We start from the raw sequence: 22276 nt of genomic DNA on the forward strand, positions 1-22276 counted from the left end.
TAATTTCTTTTAGAAAGTGGACAAATAAGGACAATGAGCATACGAAAAAACCTCGTAAAAAAGTCTCTTTCATGAGACCAACCAATGGGAAACAGGAAAGACATGAGGAATCGGGCGAGAAGGAACAGGAATCACACAAGGAATTGGACGAGAATGAACAGGAAACCCCGGAAGAACTGAACGACAAGGGACAGGACCACGAAGCACCGAATGACAAGGAACAGGAAAGCCAGGAAGAAGTGAACAAGAAGGAAGAAGAAACTCACAAAGAAAGGAATGAGAAGAAACAGGACAGCCAAACTTCGTAAGTGTAAAGTACATCTTGGTTAAACTTCAGGCAGACGACAGATGCTGATCAAATGAAGAAAGCAGACAGCTGGGGCAGCGGAGGCTTCTTTTCTGCAGACCAAAGGGCAGAGGCTGGAGGCCATGCACAGGCTTGCTTGGTGTCATAGCGACACACAGACGTAAGGTTACTTTCCTGTAAAACTGGTTTTCAGAGGTAAGGGTTAGTGGAGGAGACTGCACCTTTTAGGATGATATGAGGGAAGTTACACGAAGGGAAAGTTGTCAGTGTGTTGTTTCTTGACATGTTTTTTTTTTGGTATCTCAAGCCCTGGTGAGGCGGAAAAAAAAAGTCCCGTTGGCTTTCACACGAGACACTGTCACTTGTGAGGAGTAAAGGACTCCTTCCCCCCGGGATCGGCGGCGCCCCTTAGGGCGAGGCGAGGCCGCTACCGGCTGCACAATGGGAGCCACCTCACAGGGGCGGGCGCGGCGCGGCAGGACTGCGGGCGCGCCGGCCGGCGGCACGTGGGCGCCTCGGGGCGGCGAGGCCGGCGGGGCGGCGGGGCCGGCGGGGCGGCGGGGTCGGCGGGGCGGCGGGCGGGCCCTTCGGGGGGAAAGAGCGAGGAGGTGGTTGCCGGGTCAGCATCCGCCAGGCTGCGCGCCCGACTCCGGGCAGGCCTGGGCAGCGTCCTGCCCCTGCGACCGGCCGCCCCCGGTTGCCAAAACAATCGGAAGGGGTCCTTCCGAACATGTGGGCAAACCGCCGGCGGCCGCTCTCACCTAGCCCAGCCGCAGTGCGCCCCGCTGCCGCGCGGTGGCGACCGAGCTAGCCAGTTCTGCTTCCCCTCCTCCTCTCCTGCCCGATCCTCCCCGCTCCCCCTTCTCCTCCCTCCCACTCCCGGCTGCCTCAGCCGCCTCCATTTTCCAGATCTTTCTCGAACCCGCAGCTCCTCGGGCAGCCGTTGCCCGAGTGCTGACGGAAGCGGCCGAAGTCGAGGCCGGGAGCAGCTTCGGGCGCTGAGGGGGAGCTGGCGCACCTCCCCAGCGACCGAACGCGCAGGCGCAGACCCAAGTAACTGCCGGTTGGAGGCGGTCGAGCCGCAGTGGAGAGAGATCTGGGTGGCTGAGGCTGCGGCGCGGGCGGCCTCCAGCTCCTCCAGGGTTCCGCGACGTGCTGCCCTCGTTTTAATGCGCAGCGACTTCGGGTTATCTCTCCTTTGCTTCTCGTAGGAGTCGCAGTTCCAGGAGCAACAGCCTAGGAGAGGACGCGGTCCCCGCACAGAGGGCTTCAGCACCATCCCCCCGACCATTAGGTGGCGGGATGTCTGTGGTCGGCATTGACCTCGGCTTTCTCAACTGCTACATCGCAGTAGCGAGGAGTGGCGGCATCGAAACCATCGCCAATGAGTACAGCGACAGGTGTACCCCGTAAGTGCCTTGTCTGGTCATAACCCTAGGAAACGTTTCCTCCCGACCCTTACGCTTGTCCCGCCCGCTGGTTTCTTCTGATGCGCGGAACTCGGAGATGACAGGTGCAGTCCATCAACTGCAGTCTCTAGGGACCGCGGGTTGGCGGGCCCAGGTGGGAGTCGGACGTACTCGCTCCGCACAGCTGCTTCTCCTTCAAGGACAAGAGACTTAACTCGGATAGCTGGCCCATCTCTCCCTTCTGTACCCACGCCCCCCTCCCCCCCCCCCCCCACGCCGCCCACCACGCCTCTGTCCGCCGGCGGCCCTGCTTTAGTTTTCGGGAAAGGGATTGGAGTGGGACCACCACGATGTCCGGAACACTGGAGAAAGATCTTTGGTTACCCCTAGTGGGGCTTGTGTGGGATTACTGGCCGCGGGCGGGCATCCCCGCTCGCTCAGTAAAAAAACTGTTTATTCTTTCTGCCCTTCCTCCTTTCCCCATCTGTCAGCATGACAGCTTTCTCTCAAAAAAGTAGGAAATGAAAGCTTAGACTGCAAATATCAGAAGATGAGTTGCAAGTTCATCTGACCCAGAAAACCTTTTTTGTTTGTTTTTAAAGAAGAGATTGAGATATTCAGGTTTTTACCTCAGTGTCCTTGAGAATTCGAGGTAATCGGATCGGTTTCCAGGGGCGTAGGTTAATGGTATATTAATAGGGAGAGAATCAGGGATGGGAGTCGTTGGCCTCAAGTATTGGTAATGTTCATCCATTAAAGGAAAGCGGGGGAGTTAGAACCTACCAAAAGCATATTTCTACAGAATGAACTGTTGGGGAGTCGGAGGCCGCTGTCCTGTATAAACATGACTGTGAAGTGATTCCATTACGAACACTTGATGAAACACTTAGGAGGAGTGGCATTATGTCATGGAAACATGTTTCCCTATGTTCCATCGTTTCTCTGATCTGGGAAGTTAGCAAAGAATAGAATTAAGTAAGACAGGGTATGAAAAACTAGCTTCTTATTGTAGACTCCTGTTACCGGTAATTTTATGAGGAAACCAACTGTCCATGTCTTATTTCCTATGGAGAGGCAACTAAACATGTTAATTTGACCCTTCTGAATGGTCCAAAATACAATACTTTAAATATAAGACTAATCTTGTCAGTGTTAAGCTAAGCCTTTAACTAATTATATTACTACACTTTTATGAGTAATTTAAATTATGTCAAGGAGATGTTGACGATAGCTTACTTGAATCAGTTTGTGCTTCGGTTTCTTTCCAAGAATAATCTATAAGGTTTTATACCACCTTTTTCTAGATTATATGCATTGCATTTCTTTTACTGAAATTTTGGATCTTTGTATTCTCAAATGTGAGCATAGGTCAGTTAATTTTCATAATACTGTTAGAACTCTTCTTTTTACATCTTTTTCTGGCTTTTATGCACAATGAGAAGGTGAAGTAGTAATTGTGAACTATTTATGACTTCACCTCTACAACGTTTTAAGCCACAGCAGATATGGGCTTCTGCCAGAAAAGCACTAGGAAATTCCACTCTCCTCTTTCAGCAGAGTAAAGGTTAATGGGGGCAGTCTTTGGCTTCAGGGACTTAGCCTATGGAGAAAAAGTGAGAGGTAGGATGGACGTTCCCCTTATCTTTAAAGCCTTATCCTAAAAGATCAGAAACCAGAATTGTAAAACAGATACTGCATTTCCAGGCTCAGAAATCTTAGTAGTGGGTCCATGACTCTTTAAATTTAAAGAGCCTGGCCAAACTTTCAGTTAGTTATTTAGAAATTAGGCTGCTTATTTAAGTCTTCTAGAAGTCTCTTTGTTAATATTCTTAAGCACATTGGCAAATTCTGTGTGGCTGAGATTTAATGATCTTTCTGATTGTGAGTAAGAGAGTCACTTCTAATATCTAGATTTAATGAGCCTAATCCAAAGTAGAAAGTTCTAAAGGTGGAAGGATTGTATTCCTAGCTTTGTATCAGCAACTCTTCCCTTCTTTCTGTGGCTGTGTACTGTCATTTATCTCAGGAATATATCTTTTATTGTTACTGAACTAATACTTCACTGTAGTCCAGTGTTCTTATACTGTATATTTGCTTTACAGGGCTTACATTTTTTTTTTATTTTATTTTATTTATTTATTTATTTATTTTTGGCTGTGTTGGGTCTTCGTTTCTGTGCGAGGGCTTTCTCTAGTTGCGGCAAGCGGGGGCCACTCTTCATCGCGGTGCGCGGGCCTCTCACTGTCACGGCCTCTCTTGTTGCGGAGCACAGGCTCCAGACGCGCAGGCTCAGTAGCTGTGGCTCATGGGCCTAGCTGCTCCGTGGCATGTGGGATCTTCCCAGACCAGGGCTCGAACCCTTGTCCCCTGCATTGGCAGGCGGATTCTCAACCACTGCGCCACCAGGGAAGCCCCGGGCTTACATTTTTGAGTGAAAACATAGCCCCTTCTGATCCCTAGACATTTATTCGTTAAATGCCTGTCTTGCAAAAAGCATAACTATTAGAGGACCTGTAACTTTTCTAATACACCACAGTGTTTAATAATACACATAAACTAGCTTTTCAAAAAAATTTTTTTCCATATTCCAGTTGCTGACATCAAGGTAATATGACACAAGGTAATATAATGAGATGCAAATACATTATAAAAAGATCCTGTGAGGACTTCCTGGGTGGTCCAGTGGTTAAGACTCCGAGCTTCCACTGCTGGGGGCACGGGTTCGATCCCTGGTCAGGGAACTAATATCCCACATGACCTGAGGTAAATAGAATAGAATAGATTAAAATAGGATAAAATAAAATAAAATATTGATGAAAAGATCCTGTGGAAAAGAGGTAGGAAATGTTTGATTTAGTTGGTTTCAACATCCATACTTTTTCACATTTATTTCATCCTTTAACATACTTGATTATGGATTCATGGGAGAATCCCACATATAAACGAAGGACAATTTAATGAAAAAGATAATTGCTTAAGTTTGGTCTACAATTAAGGGATCAGGCGCAAGTAGTTAAACCTGTTCTTCAGATTCACCTTCTGTAAAGTTGGGAGTGCTTGTAATAGCCTCTCTTATCTCATGCATAAGTTGAAGAGGAAGAAAGAAATTAACATGCATAAATTGAATAAAATATTAACTTATTTTTTCTGAATTTTTTCTTATTTAAAATTATTATGCAAATAGTACATGTTCATTGTAGAAGTACAGGCATGTTAAAAGATGAAAATAAAAATTATAATTTTTCCATCCAGAAATAAAACTTCCAGATGGTTTTCTCTGTGTGTGTATTTCAAGGGTAGATTATATTTTATATTCTATTTGGTGTCCTCTTTATATATAAAATATATTTCTATACTATTAGTTTTAGTGTCTGTATAATCATTTCCTTAATTTAATTCATCCCTTATTGGATATTCAGGTTGTTTATATTTTCTTTTTATAAGCAGTGCTGCGATAACTATCTTTATAACTAAATTTTTGACCCTTAATTCCTTCAAGTAAGTTCCTAGAGGTAGAATTGCTGAGTGTGCACATTCTTAAGGCCTTAGATATGTTTGTATTGCTCAATTAAGTATAGATGTAGGGACTGGAATTTCCATGCTAGACTCAGTTATATCAAAGTGATTAGTTTCACACATGGGAAAAGAAAACTGCAGCCAGAAATCCTCATTCAGTATCAGATTAAAGCATGTGGTCAGCTAAAACATGCTGCCTGCCTGTATTGATAATAGTGATTTCTATGTGCTAAGCGTTGTGTTTGCATTGTCACACATATCACACCAGTTCTTTGAGTTTGATAATACTATCTTTTTCCATAAGAAGACTTAAGCAAAGTTAAGTATCTTGGCCAAGAACTAGTAAGCAGTGAAATGGATTCAGTTTCAGGCTGCTTTGACCCCTGAACCCCAATGTCCTTACATTATCCATTGGCATATGGATGGTATCTATATATTGGGTTCAGGGGGGTGTAATGGGACAAATTGTCTGGGCAGTTACTGTAGAGAGAAGGATCTTTAATATCAGTCAAGTCGTCTATTTTTGGGTATTTTCTAAGAAGTATTATCTTGTTTTAAAATGTTTTAATATGCTTTTAAGTTATTTTAAGAACATGTAAAAATCTTGTTTCAATTTAGAAACTCATTAAAAAATATGTACACAAAATAAGTTAGTGTAAACCTATGGAGGAAAGTAGTGTGGAAAGACTATAAACTATTAACAATGGATATTTCATGACAGTAGACTTATAGAGTGTGCTTTTAATACATAGTCTGTAATGTTTTGAATTTTTATGAACTTATTTTACAATAAGGAAATTGGACTTTTTAATCAAACTGTTATTTCAAGACATTTTTGTTAGGTGTACGTATTTGTTTTGTCATCAACATTCTGTAGGATCCGACTTAGTGTTCAATTCTCTGTTTTTCTGTCTTCATTACTTTTTCCCTATTTCTTTTCCAGTGTATGTATAATCTGAAAATATGTGAAAATATTATTTATACACTACACCTCAAATATGTGAGATGTCCTCTTCAATGCACAAAAGTAGAAATCACTTACCTTGGGGTATTGAAAATAAAAATTTTTGTACACAGAAAATGACAAAACTACAGACATTAACAGTGGCTAGCTGGGTAGGAGGACTTTTTATGATAATAGCAGTTTGGAGTAGGAGAATATTTTTACAGTTTTTTAATTAAATATTCTTTGTACTATATGAAATGGTTTTGTTTGTATGTTTTACTATTAGCTTACATTAACTTTGATTTAAAATATTTTAAATACTGAAGAATTACATAAAGTAAATCTCCTTTTTCTCTTCCCAGACACCGCCTAAACTTTAGTGTGTTTCTATACATTTGCGAGTATATGTATATAACTGGGATTTTTTTTTTAACGTAGAATTACATTATACATATTTTGTAATTGCTTTTTTCAAAATATACTGTGGACATCTCAGACTTGCTCATATGACTAATTTATCTCATCTTTTTAATGGTTGTACAGCATTCCGTTTATCTATACACTACCATTAGTGTACATTTCAAAATATTTTGCTGTTGACAAACAAAAATTCAATGAACAGCTTCCCCCCCCCTCCTTTTTTTAAAAAATGAAATTGTGCCTAAAGGAGTGGGTGGGCAGGTATCTCACACTTTAGCATGGCCAAAGCTAGAACTATAAAATCTTTTAGTATGAATATTATGCACAAAACAAAATGAATCTCCAGTCATTGCCTTGAATTTGTGGGTGAAAAATTCTGAAAAGTTTCTAGAAGGCAAGGAATGATAGGTACAAATTACATAATATCTATTACGAGTTGAAGGTGCTTCATGCCATTGGTAGTCTTTTTAGCATGTGGTCACTAAAATACAAATTAATGACCATAGCCGTGTTCTAATAAAACTTTATTTGCAAAAATAAGTGGCAAGGGGTAATTTGCAAACCTATGTTCTAGGCAGTCATAATCAAAAGACTTAAAATTACTGTGCATGGCTATTTGTCTTTGAACTGATGAATTTTAAGTAAGATAGTTAGCTTTTAAAATAATGTATCTAATCTAATAATTAATCTAAATACTTAGACAGTATGTCTCATTTAACTTACCTAATCAGCTTTTTAAATATTGTGTCTACCTATATAAATGTCTGTGTGATTTCTGTTAATGGTTTCAAGTTATAAACTAATTTGTGAATTACGCTTACTAGAAGCATTTGGAAACTATTAAAGGAATTTTTATTATTTTTATCTGTTAAAATGTTTTATGTATTGTCCATATTGAAAGATTTGGAAGTTTATATTATTACTAAATCATATATGCGTAGAAGTTTTATACCTTTAAGTAGCAAGCTAAAAAGGAAATGGCAACAATCAGTCCTTTTGAGAACATTCCTCCCCCACCCCTTCTAGGGCAACTTTTTTCCAGATAGTTAATTTTGAGAAATAATAACTAGATGTTTTCTTTACTGTCAAACTCTCAGATCCCTTAATTTGTTTATAGGCATTGAAACACTCTAAGAATGTTTTCTCCAACTTATTTGAACCACTAAGGAATCATTTTGTACAGAACACTATTTGAGAAATGATGCAGTGGTTCTCAGCTGGAGAAAATTTTGTCCCCTAGGGCGTATCTGACAATATCTGAAGTTATTTTGGTTGTCACACGGGGAGGGGGAAAGGAGGAATGCTACTGGCTTCCAGCAGGTAGAGGCCAGAGATGCTCCTGAAATCCTCTAGTGCACAAAATAGCCCCACTACCTCAAAAAAAATTAGCCCAAAATGTCAGCAGTACCAAGGTTGAGAAACCCTGCTCTATAGACATCTTGGCAACCATAGTTGAAAGTAGTTGCTCAGCGGTTGACAATTTGATTCAGAGCCAAATTGGCCATGTAAGGAGCGGACCTTTTGATTTAAACCAATTGATTGTCCTCTCATATCATTAATTCAGCTATTGTATTTCTTAGCATCTACTCAATGATAGCCAAAGAGGCTATAAATAGTAATTATGGTCTCATGGGACTGGCAAGGGAAAGCGGAGATTTCTAAAAAATAGGGCTATTTTTAAAGTGTAAATGGTAAGATCAAGAGGTTTTGAATCCTTTGCTTTATAAAGAAGCAAACAAATTTAGTGTTGCCCTCTTAGGTGAGAAGTTTCATAGTCTGTTGGCAGTATGTATTTTCTCCAACCTAACCATGCTTGGCTTTATAAAAATAGGCTTTATAAGAGAGACAGAAAGTTAATCTTAGATTTTAAGGGAAAATACAAGTACAACTTTCTTCAAGTAATATCCTGTCATTTGATTTTTATGCCCCTCCTCTACTAAAAGTGATATAGGACATTCAGAAGTTTTGCTTATTTGTTTAGAGTTTTGTGGCATTCTTTGAGAATCTAGGACTACCACTGTGGTGGCAACATCAGACTGGATATAATAGATTTAAGCTGCATTGTGAACTCTCCTTTTTTTTTTTTTTCTTTTAGGTATAAAATGGAATTTCTAAATAGTAGTTGAAATAATATATAAAAAGTATAATATAATTGGATTATGTGATACATAGTTGGATAAACTGTTGAATATCCTTTTCTATAAGAACTTTTATATCAACCTAATATGTGTGTATTTTCCTTGGTATTACTAAAGGTCAGGTAAAAGTTTTGAAAGAGAATAGGTATTTAACTTATTTTGATTTTTCTGAGAATCCTTGGCAGATATTTATTTAATGGCTGTGTTCTAGAATCTTTTTGAAAAAAAAAAAATTGAAGGAAGGGATTTGAAGAACTTTAGTATGTGAGGAGAATTTTCTCTGTATTGAAACTGGGTATTTCCAAGTTAGAACATTAAATTTTTTTTTTTTAATTATTATTTATTTATTTATTTGGCTGTGTTGGGTCTTCGTTTCTGCGCGAGGGCTTCCTCTAGTTGCGGCAAGCGGGGGCCACTCTTCATCGCGGTGCGCGGGCCTCTCACTATCGTGGCCTCTCTTGTTGCGGAGCACAGGCTCCAGACGCGCAGGCTCAGTAGTTGTGGCTCACGGGCCTAGTTGCTCCGCGGCATGTGGGATCTTCCCAGACCAGGGCTCGAATCCGTGTCCCCTGCATTGGCAGGCAGATTCTCAACCACTGCGCCGCCAGGGAAGCCCCTAGAACATTAAATTTTTGAACTTTAAAAGTTGTCTGCTTTTAACCTAAGAGAATATCTGATAATGATAACTGTTTAGCTTTCCTTGTGAAGTGATACAGGTGCAAAACATATTTCAGTGAATACAGCACTTAATAAATGATAGTTGAATCAATCTTATTTGGAACTAAGTGTTCTAACAGAAGTTAAACTCTTGAGAATCAACCTAAGAATAAGATTTTCTGTGCATTGAAATGTTGGTAGCCTCGTATTGAAAAAAGTATTCAGAAGTGTATCCAAATAATGGAGTTGAGAGTAAGATGGACTATAAAGCAGGCTAAGAGATGGCAAGTCCATGTTTTCTCTGATGAGTTTTAGGGTGGAATACCAACAATCCGCGTGGATTGCTGTATCAGGTATGCAGATATCTATCTACTCTGGCAAAGACTGTGTTGAATCAAGGAGTTATTTGCAAGAGAAATGAAGATGTCACCTGAACCGCTGATTCTTACTATATCCTGTTTTGGCCAGATCACAATTAAAAGTAACTTCCATTTCGTTCATCTGTTCATCACATTTAACATTTTAGTCCTAAATATATATCTGCTTAGATGTCTCAAAGGTACCTCAATCTCAACATGTCCAAAATAGAACTTGTGATGGTCCATCCCCAAACGTGTCCCTCTTACAGTGTTTTCTGTCTCATTGCATGGCACCACTATCTACCCTCTTATGCAAACTGGAAACCTAGACATTATTCTTGACACTTACCTCTTCCTATTATCTATTCCAGCACTGTTCAATAAAAATAAATATAATGTATGTGAGCCACATACATATTTTAAAATGTTCTAGTAGTTACATTAAAAAGGTAAGAAACAGGCAAAGTTAATTTTAATATACTTGATTAAATCAGTATATTCAAAATCTTATTTCAACATGTAATCAGTGTTTTAAAATTGATGAGATATTGTAACATTTCTTTTTAAATTTTAAATCTTCAGAATCCAGAGTGTATTTCACACTTAAAATAAATACATCCAATTCAGACTAGCTGCACTGGAGCTCCAGTGGCACAGTTGGTTAGCGTGAGGTACTTATACAGCCTAGCTGCGTTTCATGTGGCTGATAGCCACGTGTGTCTGGTGGCTGCTGGATTGCACTGCGAAGGCCTAGTTCACCACCAAGTCCTTTGAGTTTTAGCTCCTAAAATCTCTTATTTCCTTTTCCTTCTGTCTCAGCTGCTACTATACTGATAGAGATTATTGATAACTTCTAGCCCTCCACCCATTCCTGTAGTCAAAATGATCTCCACCAAACACACCCCTAATTGAATCCATCATCATTTACTCTTCCTTCAAATCTCATCACTTTCTCCAATAAGCCATTCCTGATGCTCTTTTAGGTCAATTCGTGCTGTTGTCTACTCTCATTGCACCATGTGTACCCGTTTTTGTACCACCTAGTTTACTTTCATTTGTGACTCTATAGCAATATAAGTTCCAAGGGAGCCAAAACGATGTCTGACTTTTTTCCCCTTATTATTATAGCTTTAGTACCCAACAGAGTGCCAGACATGTAGTAGTTACTCAGCATTCATCTGTTAAATTGACTGAATGAACCTAACTGCTTGCCTTCCCTGAAAAATCCTGTGTCCCCAATATAACAATATCTTGTTCAGCCCTTGAAAAGCACTGTTCTGGGATCTTTTTTTTTTTTTTTCACTTTGTATTATATGTAAGCATGGAGTGTTCATTCTGTTATTCAAAAGGCTTTAATGAACTCTCATAACCTACTGAAATATATTTCAAATTTATAATATATCATTTGAGACACTGTATAATCTGGCCCTCTGATATGTCTACCAAAATGTCCTATGAAACTAGTGAAGTTGTATTCTTCCTAGTCTCCAAGTGAGCATTAACCTTAGGAGCCATCTTCCCTTTCTTTCAGTAAGTACCTTGGTTATGTACCAGATATATAGACCAGTGCTATCCAGAACTTTATATTCTACAGTGTATGTTCTATGTATTTTCTGTTCTCTGCATATCCAGTAGCCATATGTAGCTGTTAAGCACTTGAAAGTTGGCTCTTGAGCCCTTGATGTGACTAATGCTGAGGAACTGAATTTTTAATTTTAGTCAATTTAAATTTTACTAGCTACATGTGGCTAGTGGCTACGATATTGGATAGTGCAGATCAAGGCAATGGGACATACATTATCTACCTACATGGCATTCACATCCTAGTGTGGAGATAGTCAGTAAAAAAATAAATTGTATCAGATGGTGATACATTATGGAGAAGAATAAAATTGGGGAAACAGGAGATGTATGTACTGGGGAGGAGCAAGAATGCTATTTATATAAGATAGAGAAGGTGTCTCGGATAAGCTGACATTTGAGCCAGAGACATGAAAGAAGTGAGAGCTCATGGCATATGCTCCAGAAAGAGAGAACAGCATGTACAAAGCCCCTGAGGCAGAAATGTGCTTGCCCTGTTCCAGAAATAGCAAGGAGACCTGTGTGCCTAGATTGAAGTTACAGAGCAGAGCAGCTAAGAACCAAACCATGAAAGGCTTTATTGGCTGTTGGGGAGATAGGACACCCTTGAAGGGTTTTTAGCAGAGGAGTTTGTCTTTAAGAGGATCACTCAGGCTGTCATATTGAGAATAGACATATACTGGGAATGTCCTTTTCCACAAAACAGATACATATTAAAATGCTTTATTTTCTTTCAAGTCTTAATTCAGAAATCACATCTTCCACCTGCTTTTCCTAAGCCTTATTATCTAGAAGTGATTATTCTCTTTTTTTGCTAGTATCATTCATAATTTTATTTTATACGTTGAATTTTTTTCAATAGACTAAATTCTCCAAGCACAGTGATTGTAGCTAGTATACACACAATGCCTGTAAATATTTTTTGATTGAATGAATAATTACCTGTAATTACAACTGAAACCATGGAAACATTTTCTCGAATCACAACATGAAATTTTTTTTGAAAGTTTTTTTTATAAAAATGTTACTCTACACTTGTTTTTATAAGCAGAATTACATTTGCAGTAATAAAAGCAACAGTCATAGTGTTCAAAGCATTTACCTATATTCACTCACTTAATCTTCACACAACTCTGTGAGTAGGTATTATTATCAACACTATCTTCTAGATGGGAAGCTGAGGCAAATAATGGTTAGGTAATTTCTACAAGGTTACTCAGCTGTTAATTGGCAGAGCCAGGATTTAGATCCAAGGAGCCTGGCCTTACTAAATACAGTTAGTTTTTTTAGTAAGTCATAGACCAGTAGAATTTGAAAAACAATTTTGGAACCAATACAGTGTTGCCAAGTATTAGCACATTTAAAAAAATTCTAACGTTTATTCTGACCACTATTCTATTACTTAGGAAAGTTTAAAAATATGTAAAATTATGATTTCCGTAACCTGTTTTTTGAGTAATACATAATTATATTCATTCCTTTAATTCATTTTTGTATAAAGAGAAGCAGAGTAATAGCACATTAGTATAAAAATACCTTGAGAACAAACTTTTTGTTTTTTTCCTGTTTAGAGCCTGTATATCTTTGGGATCAAGAACGCGAGCCATTGGAAATGCAGCTAAGAGCCAGGTAAATTGTTCCTGTAGATGTTTTGACTTATAGGCAGAGTTAACTTCATATGGGTAACTAAGCTCCCATTTTATGTACTTAAGAGTGAAAAAAAGAATAAAGAATATGACTGGTCCTAATATCTTTGTATCTTATTAGATATGTTTTGCTTTGGGTTGTAAAATATTTCTTGAATTTTATTTTTAAAAAATCTTAGTTGTGAAGTCAGAGTATGCTACCAAATGGCGTCAGTTTTTCCTTGTATGGTCACTTTCTATGAGGGATAGCCTCCTATCTAGAATATATACTTCTACAACAAGTGAATGATGTGTTTGTAAAAGAAGGTGGGAAAAAATGGAGAAATTAATATCCAGAGTAATCCTCTGTGGCTACTATTTTACTACTACTTTACATGGAATCTGTTTAAGTATTTATATTTCTAGGCTTCTGAAATCCGTTTACATAAAACAGTCACTTTTTTTTTTTTAATTTTTTTTTTTACTTATGGCTGTGTTGGGTCTTCGTTTCTGTGCCAGGGCTTTCTCTAGCTGCGGCAAGCGGGGGCCACTCTTCATCGCAGTGCGTGCCTCTCACTATCGCAGCCTCTCTTGTTGCGGAGCACAGGCTCCAGACGCGCAGGCTCAGTAAATGTGGCTCACGGGCCTAGTTGCTCCGTGGCATGTGGGATCTTCCCAGACCAGGGCTCGAACCCGTGTCCCCTGCATTGGCAGGCAGATTCTCAACCACTGCGCCACCAGGGAAGCCCATAAAACATTCACTTTTAACATTCCATGCTATAGGTTCATTTTCCTTGGACTTTATTACCATGAACCAAAACCCTTAACAATTATTTCTTACATTTTAATATATACCTGGGTCTTCTTTATTACAGAATAAGTCTGTTTAATGGGGCATTTTTCCTCATGACTTTTTGTACTCAATTATTCAATTGACTCATTTATCCATGAACTTTTGCTTAAGATTTTTTTTATCAAGATTGTCTTACAGTTGGCCTGTGTATGAATGTGTTTTTTCTTTCTTTTCCATTTTCATATTACACAGAAACAAATGTTGTTTGTGCTAAAAGGACCCCTTCACTAAAGTTTACATCTCGTATTCTGGCTGATCTTCCTCCTCTTCTTCTTTTTTTTTTTCTTTTTAATTTTCCTTATTTTTTTGGGCTGCGTTGGGTCTTAGTTGCGGCACACAGGATCTTCGATGAGACATGCGGGATCTTTTCGTTGCGGTGCTCGGGCTTCTCTCTAGTTGCAGCTTGCTGGCTTCTCTCTAGTTGTGGCATGCCGGCTTTCTTTCTGTAGTTGTGGCGCCTGGGCTCTCTGGCTCCAGAGCGTCTGGGCTCTGTAGTTTGCGGCACATGGGCTCTCTCGTTGAGGTGCGCAAGTCAACAGTTTTGTGGCGTGTAGGCTTAGTTGCCCCGCGGCATGTGGGGTCTTAGTTTCCTGACCAGGGATCGAACTCGTGTCCCCTGCATTGGAAGGCAGATTCTTTAACCACTAGACCACCAGGGAAGTCCCGTGGCTGATGTTCTAAGTGTATCATAGACCTCAGACTCTCTGAAGAAAGCAAACTATAAGTTACTTCTCCAAAAAAGCTAAAGAGATCAACATGGTAATTCAGCATCCCAGTATTTTTCATCTCATAATTGAAGATCAAGATCTACTTGGCTTTAAAGATCACTAAGAGGGCAACAACTGGATCTCAATAATATTCTATAGTTTGAACTACATGTTCTAGTTAAAGAAAAAAATTACTTTGCCAAAATACAAGCTATTTACAAATTAAGACACTTTAACTTAGCATCATGTTACATGGAAGGAGTTTTAATTTACTAGCCTAGGAGCAGTTTTCAGCAGTGGAAGCAACATAGTAACACAAAGAATAAGATATTGAGAGTAAAAGAAAAACATGGCAATAAAAAACATAGTTTAAATAAAAACACGAATGAAAGTGGAAAGAAAGAAATCAAAGATACTAATTTATTAGCCCAAAAGTGTTGAAGAAAACCAGAAATGAGTTGTAGATAGATTTTCATTGTATTATTTGAAAAGTTTTACAGTTTTGTTCTTTTTAAAAAGTTTTAAAGTTTTTTTTCTTTTTTGAATCTAACATTCCTAAGGTAGGAGCAGAGTTGGAGGGGCAATAGTGTAATTTTTCTATCAATTAGAAACCAGAAGAATGAATGATTGTGTGTGATTCTGAACTTGGATATATAGGATAAGGAGACTTGGTGATTCTCAAGTATTAGCATAGTGTTTATTTTGCATTAATTAAGTAATTGATAAATAAAAGTGTTTACTGCCAACAGATAGTCACGAATGTAAGAAATACAATTCATGGTTTCAAAAAGCTTCATGGGCGATCATTTGATGATCCTGTTGTGCAGACGGAAAGGATCAGGCTTCCCTATGAGCTGCAGAAGATGCCTAATGGAAGTGCAGGAGTTAAGGTAAGCTTATATTCCCAGAATGCAAACATATGTTCAAATTAAAGAAACCAAATATGATAATATTGCCTGTTTTTAAATATTTAAAAAATTTTTAATTTAACTCCTTTCCTCTGGATGCAGTACCTATATACCAAAAATACAGGCAGTTTTCGTAATATGCTTTAGTGAATGCAAAAAAAAAATCTTATTTAGAATAATAATCTTTTTAATCCAAATACTTTTATTGTCAAGAAAAAAGGATTATTATTTGGAGAACTTTTAGAGGTGAACCACTTTTAAGGAATAAAGGCAGAAGCATATGTGATTTAGAAAAATAGGCCCCAAAAGTATGTTAATTTCTATAATGAGTTTTCTCTAATTTAGAAGAATCTTATAACATATTATAGAAGTATTAAAGCAAACTCTTCTTCCAAGTAAGAGATGGATTCTGGATTTTTACTTCTACATCCTGAGACAGAAAGTTATAGATTGGTTAACAAAAACTAACAGAATACCCCAAACCACAGAGTTATTATATGGCTCAGCAATTCTACTCTTAGGTATATACACAAGAGAATTGAACCATATGTGCACACAAAAATTTGTACACTGATGTTCATAATAGCATTATTTATAATAGCCAGAAAGTGGAAACAACCCAAGCGTCCATCAGCTGATGAGTGGATAAACAAAATGTGGTATAGCTATTCAATGGAATATATTATTTGGCCATAAAAAGGAGTGAAGTACTGATACATGCTACAACATGGATGAACCTTGAAAACATGCTAACTGGAAAAAAGGCAGATATAAAAGGCCACATATTGTATGATTCCATTTTTTTGGCTATCCAGAATCAGGCAAATCAATAGACATGGAAAACAGATGTGTGGTTGCTAGGAGTTAAGGGTAAGGGGGAATGGGTGAATCTACTACTACTACTGCTAATGGGTCACTCTTTTTAGGGTGATGAAAATATACTACAGTTAGTGGTAATCAGTGTACAGCTTTGAATAGACTAAAAACCACTGAATTATATACTTCCGAAAGATAAACTCTATGTGATATGAATTATCACATAAAGTTTTAATAGCTGATTTTAAACTTGATATATATTTCCATGTTTAGAAGAGGGTTCTGACTACAGGATGGATGATGAGTTGTAGTAAGGAGACATGAGACTTACAGTAGTTCAAAGAAGACACCATGAGAGATTAAAGACAAGTTGAAAAATTGTGCAATTTGTGGATCAGGAGGTGAAATTTGTGGATCAGGAGTTGCTGACTAGGAAGCTGGATGGGTCATGATAGCAAATGAGATAAAGAATAATATTCACATGTCCTTTAGATATGATAACTTCTGGTTAATGACTCTGTGGAGCAGTTTTATTCTAAACTACTTAAATTCTTTTGCTTTTATTCTTTCAAAAGAAAATTAAAAATTATGCTTTGTGAGTAGTTTGATAAAAACACAATAAATTATTTTTACAGAAAGCCAAAACCTAATTTTTAAGTGATACAATTTTTATACAGTCATAGTGAGTGCATGTAAGCTAGTTGAAGAGGCTTTGAAAACGTTAATCAGTCCTGTGTCAAACTAAGTTTCTTCATCTTTTGAAGACTGAAGATCTTTAGCATTCATCTTCTCAAGCATTTTATCCACTTATTTTTTCTGACATTTGTTTGAATAAACTTTGATGTTTATTTCATCTAACTTTTATATTATTTTTTAAAATACTGTATTGTTGTGCCTCCTATAATCAGACTAAGACACCTGGATACTTGATTCATTTTCCCTTGTTTCAGTGTGGTTGATTTCTTCCCATGTTTAAAGACAGTAATTTCATGTAATGCTTGGTTTTGAACTTACTTGTAAATTGATTTGTAAACAAATGGCTATCAATTTTAAGTCTGTTTCAAAGTAAATTTTATATAATTATTTATACATACTTATACACTTACATACAAACATGCATTGTGCTGCTTGAGAAGTTCTTTAAAGCTCTTCCAGAGTTTAGTGTATTCACTCCATTGTGGTACAAAGGTAAAAGACATAGCCTTTTCTTCTGTAAATTAGATGTAGTTATTGTATGGGTTTTAAGGTGACTTTGTATTGCTTATAAATATTGTGGTTGTCATTATGAAAGGGTTTGATTACTTGAATAAAGCACAGTATTCCTTGGTCAAGAAGCACTGTAAAGTTTCATTTTATGTGCTTAAATTCAACCTAGTCTTAAACCTGTGTATGAGATGAAGTGGTTATTTTAAAAAATAATTTTAAAATTCCATGTATACATCTATATACAGTAATATATATTAAATTTCTTTTTTTTTAAATAAGGAATTTTTTCTTTTGGCTGTGTTCTCATTTCCTTTTCACAAAACTGTATTACTAAAGTTTTCATTTTAAACCCAAGAAGAGTTCTAACTTCCAAAAGAAAGATTATTTGATCTTTTTCCCCTTATTTGTTTATAAGGGTAGTGAATGATAAAACTTGCTTTTGTGGGAGATGGGGATCTGGAGCATGTAAAGACACTCTTGAAGATAATTTGTTTGGTTGTAATACTATGTGTAAGGCACTGGAACTTCAGAGATGAGACATAATGATACTAGAGCAATCCTTTTGGTATATAACTTCATTGAGCAAGGACTTTGCCTTTTTCACGGTTGTGTATCGATCATGTATAAGGTAGGTGCTCATAAAATACTAGATGAATAAATGACTCTTGATAAGTATCTCCACTTTTGGCTTTAGGTGCGATACCTAGAAGAAGAGAGACCTTTTGCAATCGAGCAAGTTACTGGAATGCTGTTGGCTAAGCTTAAAGAGACTTCAGAAAATGCTTTGAAGAAACCAGTGGCTGACTGTGTGATTTCAGTAAGTTTTACCTCAGTAATGAACACTCTTGAATCATATTTTCCAGTGTATTAATGTTGTATTGAAATATTTTTCTTCCCTTTATTCCTTCTCCCCTTATCCAGTAAATAACCTAAATCCATTTTTACTTTTATGTTAAAAAATTATTTTATTTGATAAAGTTCAGGATTGAGTTTCCCATAAAGTTAACTGTGATAATCAGTGAATCTTAAAAACTAATGTATGTGATTAGTTGGTGGCTGCTGTACCTGCCACTTATCCCTAAGAATCTTTCCAGGTAGCACTTAACGTCCCACCTCTAGGGACCGACCTTACTAACATTTATGTCAAAGGTTGAAAATGCCCAGTTGGGAATTTGAGATTCTGTATATTCTGTATCAGAAATAAAAGATCCTTTTTTTAAAATGATAAATTAGATGTATTTAACGTGTATACTTGCAGAAGTTTTGACATACTCATACACCCGTGAAACCATCATCATCACAGTCAGTATAATAAACACATTTATCGCCCCTCAAAATCCACTTGAGCCTTTAAGATAAAAATTGTTTGTATATAAGATGAACAACATGACGCTTTGATATACATAGTGAAATGATCACTACAGTCAAGCAAATTAACATATCCATCTCCTGTGGTTACTTTTTTTGTGTTTGTGTGGTGAGAATACCTGAGATCTACTTTCTTAGCACATTTCCAGTATATAATACAGTATTGTTAAGTGTAGTCACCATGCTGTACATTAGATTTCTAGAACTTATTCATTCTACATAACTGAAATTTTGTACCCTTTGGCCACTGTCTCCCCATTTCCCCTACTCCCTGCCCCTGTTAACCACCATTCTACTCTATCCTATGAATTAGACTTTTTTAGATTCCACATATAGGTGAGATCATGCAATACTTTTCAGAAAGAAAAGGTCTGTCTTTTAAAGATTCTTAACAAAACATTTAATCTTTTACCCCCTGTCTTATCTCTTGAGATCCCATTATATATTGATAACTAGTTTTTAAGTTATATGTTGTCACCTAAATGTGAATATATTCTTAGTACTGTTAAACTTGACTACGTAAGTTCAGGAGTCTCATGTCATCAGAAGAATAGAATCGTATTATGAACTCTTCAGTGAATTTAGTAATTAAAATTTGTCAGGTGTATTTATTTATTTTTATTTATTTATTTTTAAAATATTTATTTATTTGGTTGTGCTGGGTCTTAGTTGCGGCAGGCGGGCTCCTTAGTTCCGGCATGCATGTGGGATCTAGCCTTGACCAGGGATTGAACCTGGGCCCCCTGCATTGGGAACATGGAGTCTTAACCACTGCGCCACCAGTGAAGTCCCTGTCAGGTGTATATAGAATTTTTAAATGAGAGAAAAATATTAGCTGAGTATTTTGTTTTCCAGTCATTTTGTAATAGTAAATGATGGAGTTTACCATTGTCCAGGCCCTATTAAAGGCATTTAACGTGTATTAACCCATTTAATCCTCAGAACCACTCTGTAGGTAGGATATTATTAACCTCAATTTCACAGATGAAAAAACTGAGACACAGAGAAGTTAAATAACTTGTGGTCATAACTCTTCCATTATACTGCCACTTGAAAGTATATGTCAGAATGGTGCACATTTTAAAAATGTATCTTAAATTCAAATCCATCCCTATTTATTTAGCCATACTTGATTTTACTTTCATGTCAGAAATTAGTATCAGAACATGGCATTGTGAACTTCTTGGGCATTATTAACTTTGTAATCAGTGCAGTAGACCCATGTGAGCTGTACAAAGGGAGGTATTTTCTGCTCTATGCACTGTCATATCCCTAATGGCTAGAAAAGTACTGGTACATAAGTGCTTAGTGAAAATTAAGTGAACCATACCTTATAATTTAGGTTTTTGTCTGAAGGATAATACCAAAATCAGGATATACAAACTTAACAAAATTCAAGTTCTTTTTGTGTTATTATCTATTAAATGAAATTTCTAAATTCAAAAAGCACTAAGATTGGAGGAGACTACTTACTTAAAATTGGAAGAGCCCCAAGTTTTGTACATGGATATACTTAATTAGCTTTTTAGAAATTTGTCTGTAGACCAAATGGAAGTGCTTCTTAGTTTGACAGTAATAAGTATATGTAATCTTAATTATTAGTTTTAAATTAAGAGTTTATTTTTTAGTAGAAATATATTTAATGTTTTTTCGTGATTTATAAAGAAACACATGCTCATCATTAAGTCCCCTGCAATATAGTTCCCCCTCCCTTTGAAATACAACCATTGTAAACATTTGGGAATATATTCTTCTAGTAGTACATACATACACAAAAATGAAATCATGCTGTATATGCCCCCTTTTTTTAATGTAATAAAGATACTATTCCATGACAATTCAGATCGATCTGATTCTAACATCTATGTAGGATTCCATTATGTGGATATAACATATTTAACTAATCTCATTTTAATAGACTCTTGGGTTTTTAACGTTTCATTATTAAAGATTAACAAATAAGTATTTTTATAGACCAGACCAACATGAGAAGAATTTAACATATTTTTGAAATCCTACAGTATTAATTCTATTTTACTAATTGCTTTAAATTTGTGTTCATACTTTAGGTCAAAACTTTATGATGTGGAAATTGCCAACCTTAAAAAAAAAAGCTAGTATTTTTTTCCTCATTTATTTAATTAGAACACCACTCTTTGCCTTAAGCTGTACATAAGTTCATTTTTCAATTGATGAAATGTTTAAGTAAAATCTATTACATTGAACTAATAACACTTAATTATTGTTTTGCAATACCAGATCCCGAGCTTTTTCACTGATGCTGAGAGAAGATCTGTGATGGCTGCAGCCCAGGTTGCAGGCTTAAATTGTTTAAGGCTAATGAATGAAACTACTGCAGGTAAGCAGTTTGCAATTTGAAAATCACTGTCAGAAAAACATTATTATAGTTTTTTTTTTCTAATTAATACAAAGCATTTATTTTTTAACTCTATTATGTACTGATATAAGCTTGTCATTTTGGAGCACAACATTATGGCAGAGTTTAAACATGTCTTTCATTGGCTATAAGAGTCATTAATATTATAGGGTTATAGATGGGTAGAGAAAAAAAATTAACCAATTTATGAAAAGTGAATTTACTTTGAAACTAATAATTTGTATTACTCTACTGTGTGTTAAAATGTAGTATCAACATGACTTACCTATTGTTTTCCAAGTGATTGCTAGGCTGGAATTAACCTAATTCTTTGTTCTTACATAGTTGCGCTGGCATATGGAATTTATAAACAGGATCTTCCTCCGTTAGATGAGAAACCAAGAAATGTAATATTTATTGATATGGGACATTCTGCCTACCAGATCTCAGTTTGTGCTTTTAACAAAGGAAAACTTAAAGTAAGTAAATAAATGATTTGCTATATTTAATTTTAATGTCTAAGAGCATATGAGACTATATAGAGAACCCTAATGCTTGGGTTTAAATCCTGGCTCTGCCACTTAAAAACTGTGACCTTGAGCAAGTTACTTAACCTCCCCAAATCTCAGGTTCCTCACCTGAGAATATTATCAGTAAGTACCTCATAGAACTTTTGAGGATAAAATGAGTTAATGATTATAAGATGCTTGGAATGCCATATAGCAGATATTATGTGTTAGCTATTTTTATTATTGTTGAGGTGTTCAGTCACCTATCAGGGAGCATAAATTACATATTTATAAATGTACATAGGAAACATTTCTAAAATGATTCCCATTGTCTGTAGAAACCTTTCTATCCTGGAGTCCTAATCAAACTTTTCTACAGTGTGGTATTATTTACCTATATATGCTTATCTTCTTACAGCCTTTGTTTGGTTTTGTATTCATTTCTACATTGATTATCTTACCCAGACTTAACACACACTCTCTCTCTCCCCCCATTACACACATGTATAGATTAGCTCAGAAGAGTAAATGCTTTGGGTTATCCAGTACCTTTTAGAGCCTCTCATCTTGCCAT

At 36.9% G+C, this 22276-nt stretch overlaps 1 protein-coding gene and 1 long non-coding RNA gene across 3 annotated transcripts in view; one reads left to right on the forward strand and one right to left on the reverse strand.

The window, feature by feature from the left end:
• The first annotated feature begins 13 nt into the window (after positions 1-13).
• The window catches only part of HSPA4L (heat shock protein family A (Hsp70) member 4 like), a 51402-nt gene continuing 29139 nt past the window's right edge, over positions 14-22276 (forward strand). Inside the window, exons 1-7 of one of the 2 annotated variants that reach the window (XM_082462146.1) lie at positions 14-304; positions 1519-1716; positions 12905-12962; positions 15268-15408; positions 18143-18265; positions 21076-21175; positions 21539-21672. In XM_082462146.1, coding sequence (XP_082318272.1) covers positions 72-304; positions 1519-1716; positions 12905-12962; positions 15268-15408; positions 18143-18265; positions 21076-21175; positions 21539-21672 — 987 coding nt within the window. In that variant the 5' untranslated portion in view covers positions 14-71. Of the gene's footprint in view, positions 305-342; positions 468-1518; positions 1717-12904; positions 12963-15267; positions 15409-18142; positions 18266-21075; positions 21176-21538; positions 21673-22276 lie in introns of those variants that run through there. The other variant, XM_082462145.1, reaches the window with a different exon arrangement.
• Positions 3826-22276, reverse strand: part of LOC309661001 — a 53309-nt gene continuing 34858 nt past the window's right edge. Inside the window, exon 2 of the long non-coding RNA XR_014263774.1 lies at positions 3826-4474. This is a non-coding gene — a long non-coding RNA (uncharacterized lncRNA). The remainder of the gene's footprint in view (positions 4475-22276) is intronic.

Source organism: Balaenoptera physalus (assembly GCF_965194825.1).
Source record: "Balaenoptera physalus genome assembly, chromosome: 5".
Classification (NCBI taxonomy): Eukaryota; Metazoa; Chordata; class Mammalia; order Artiodactyla; family Balaenopteridae; genus Balaenoptera; species Balaenoptera physalus.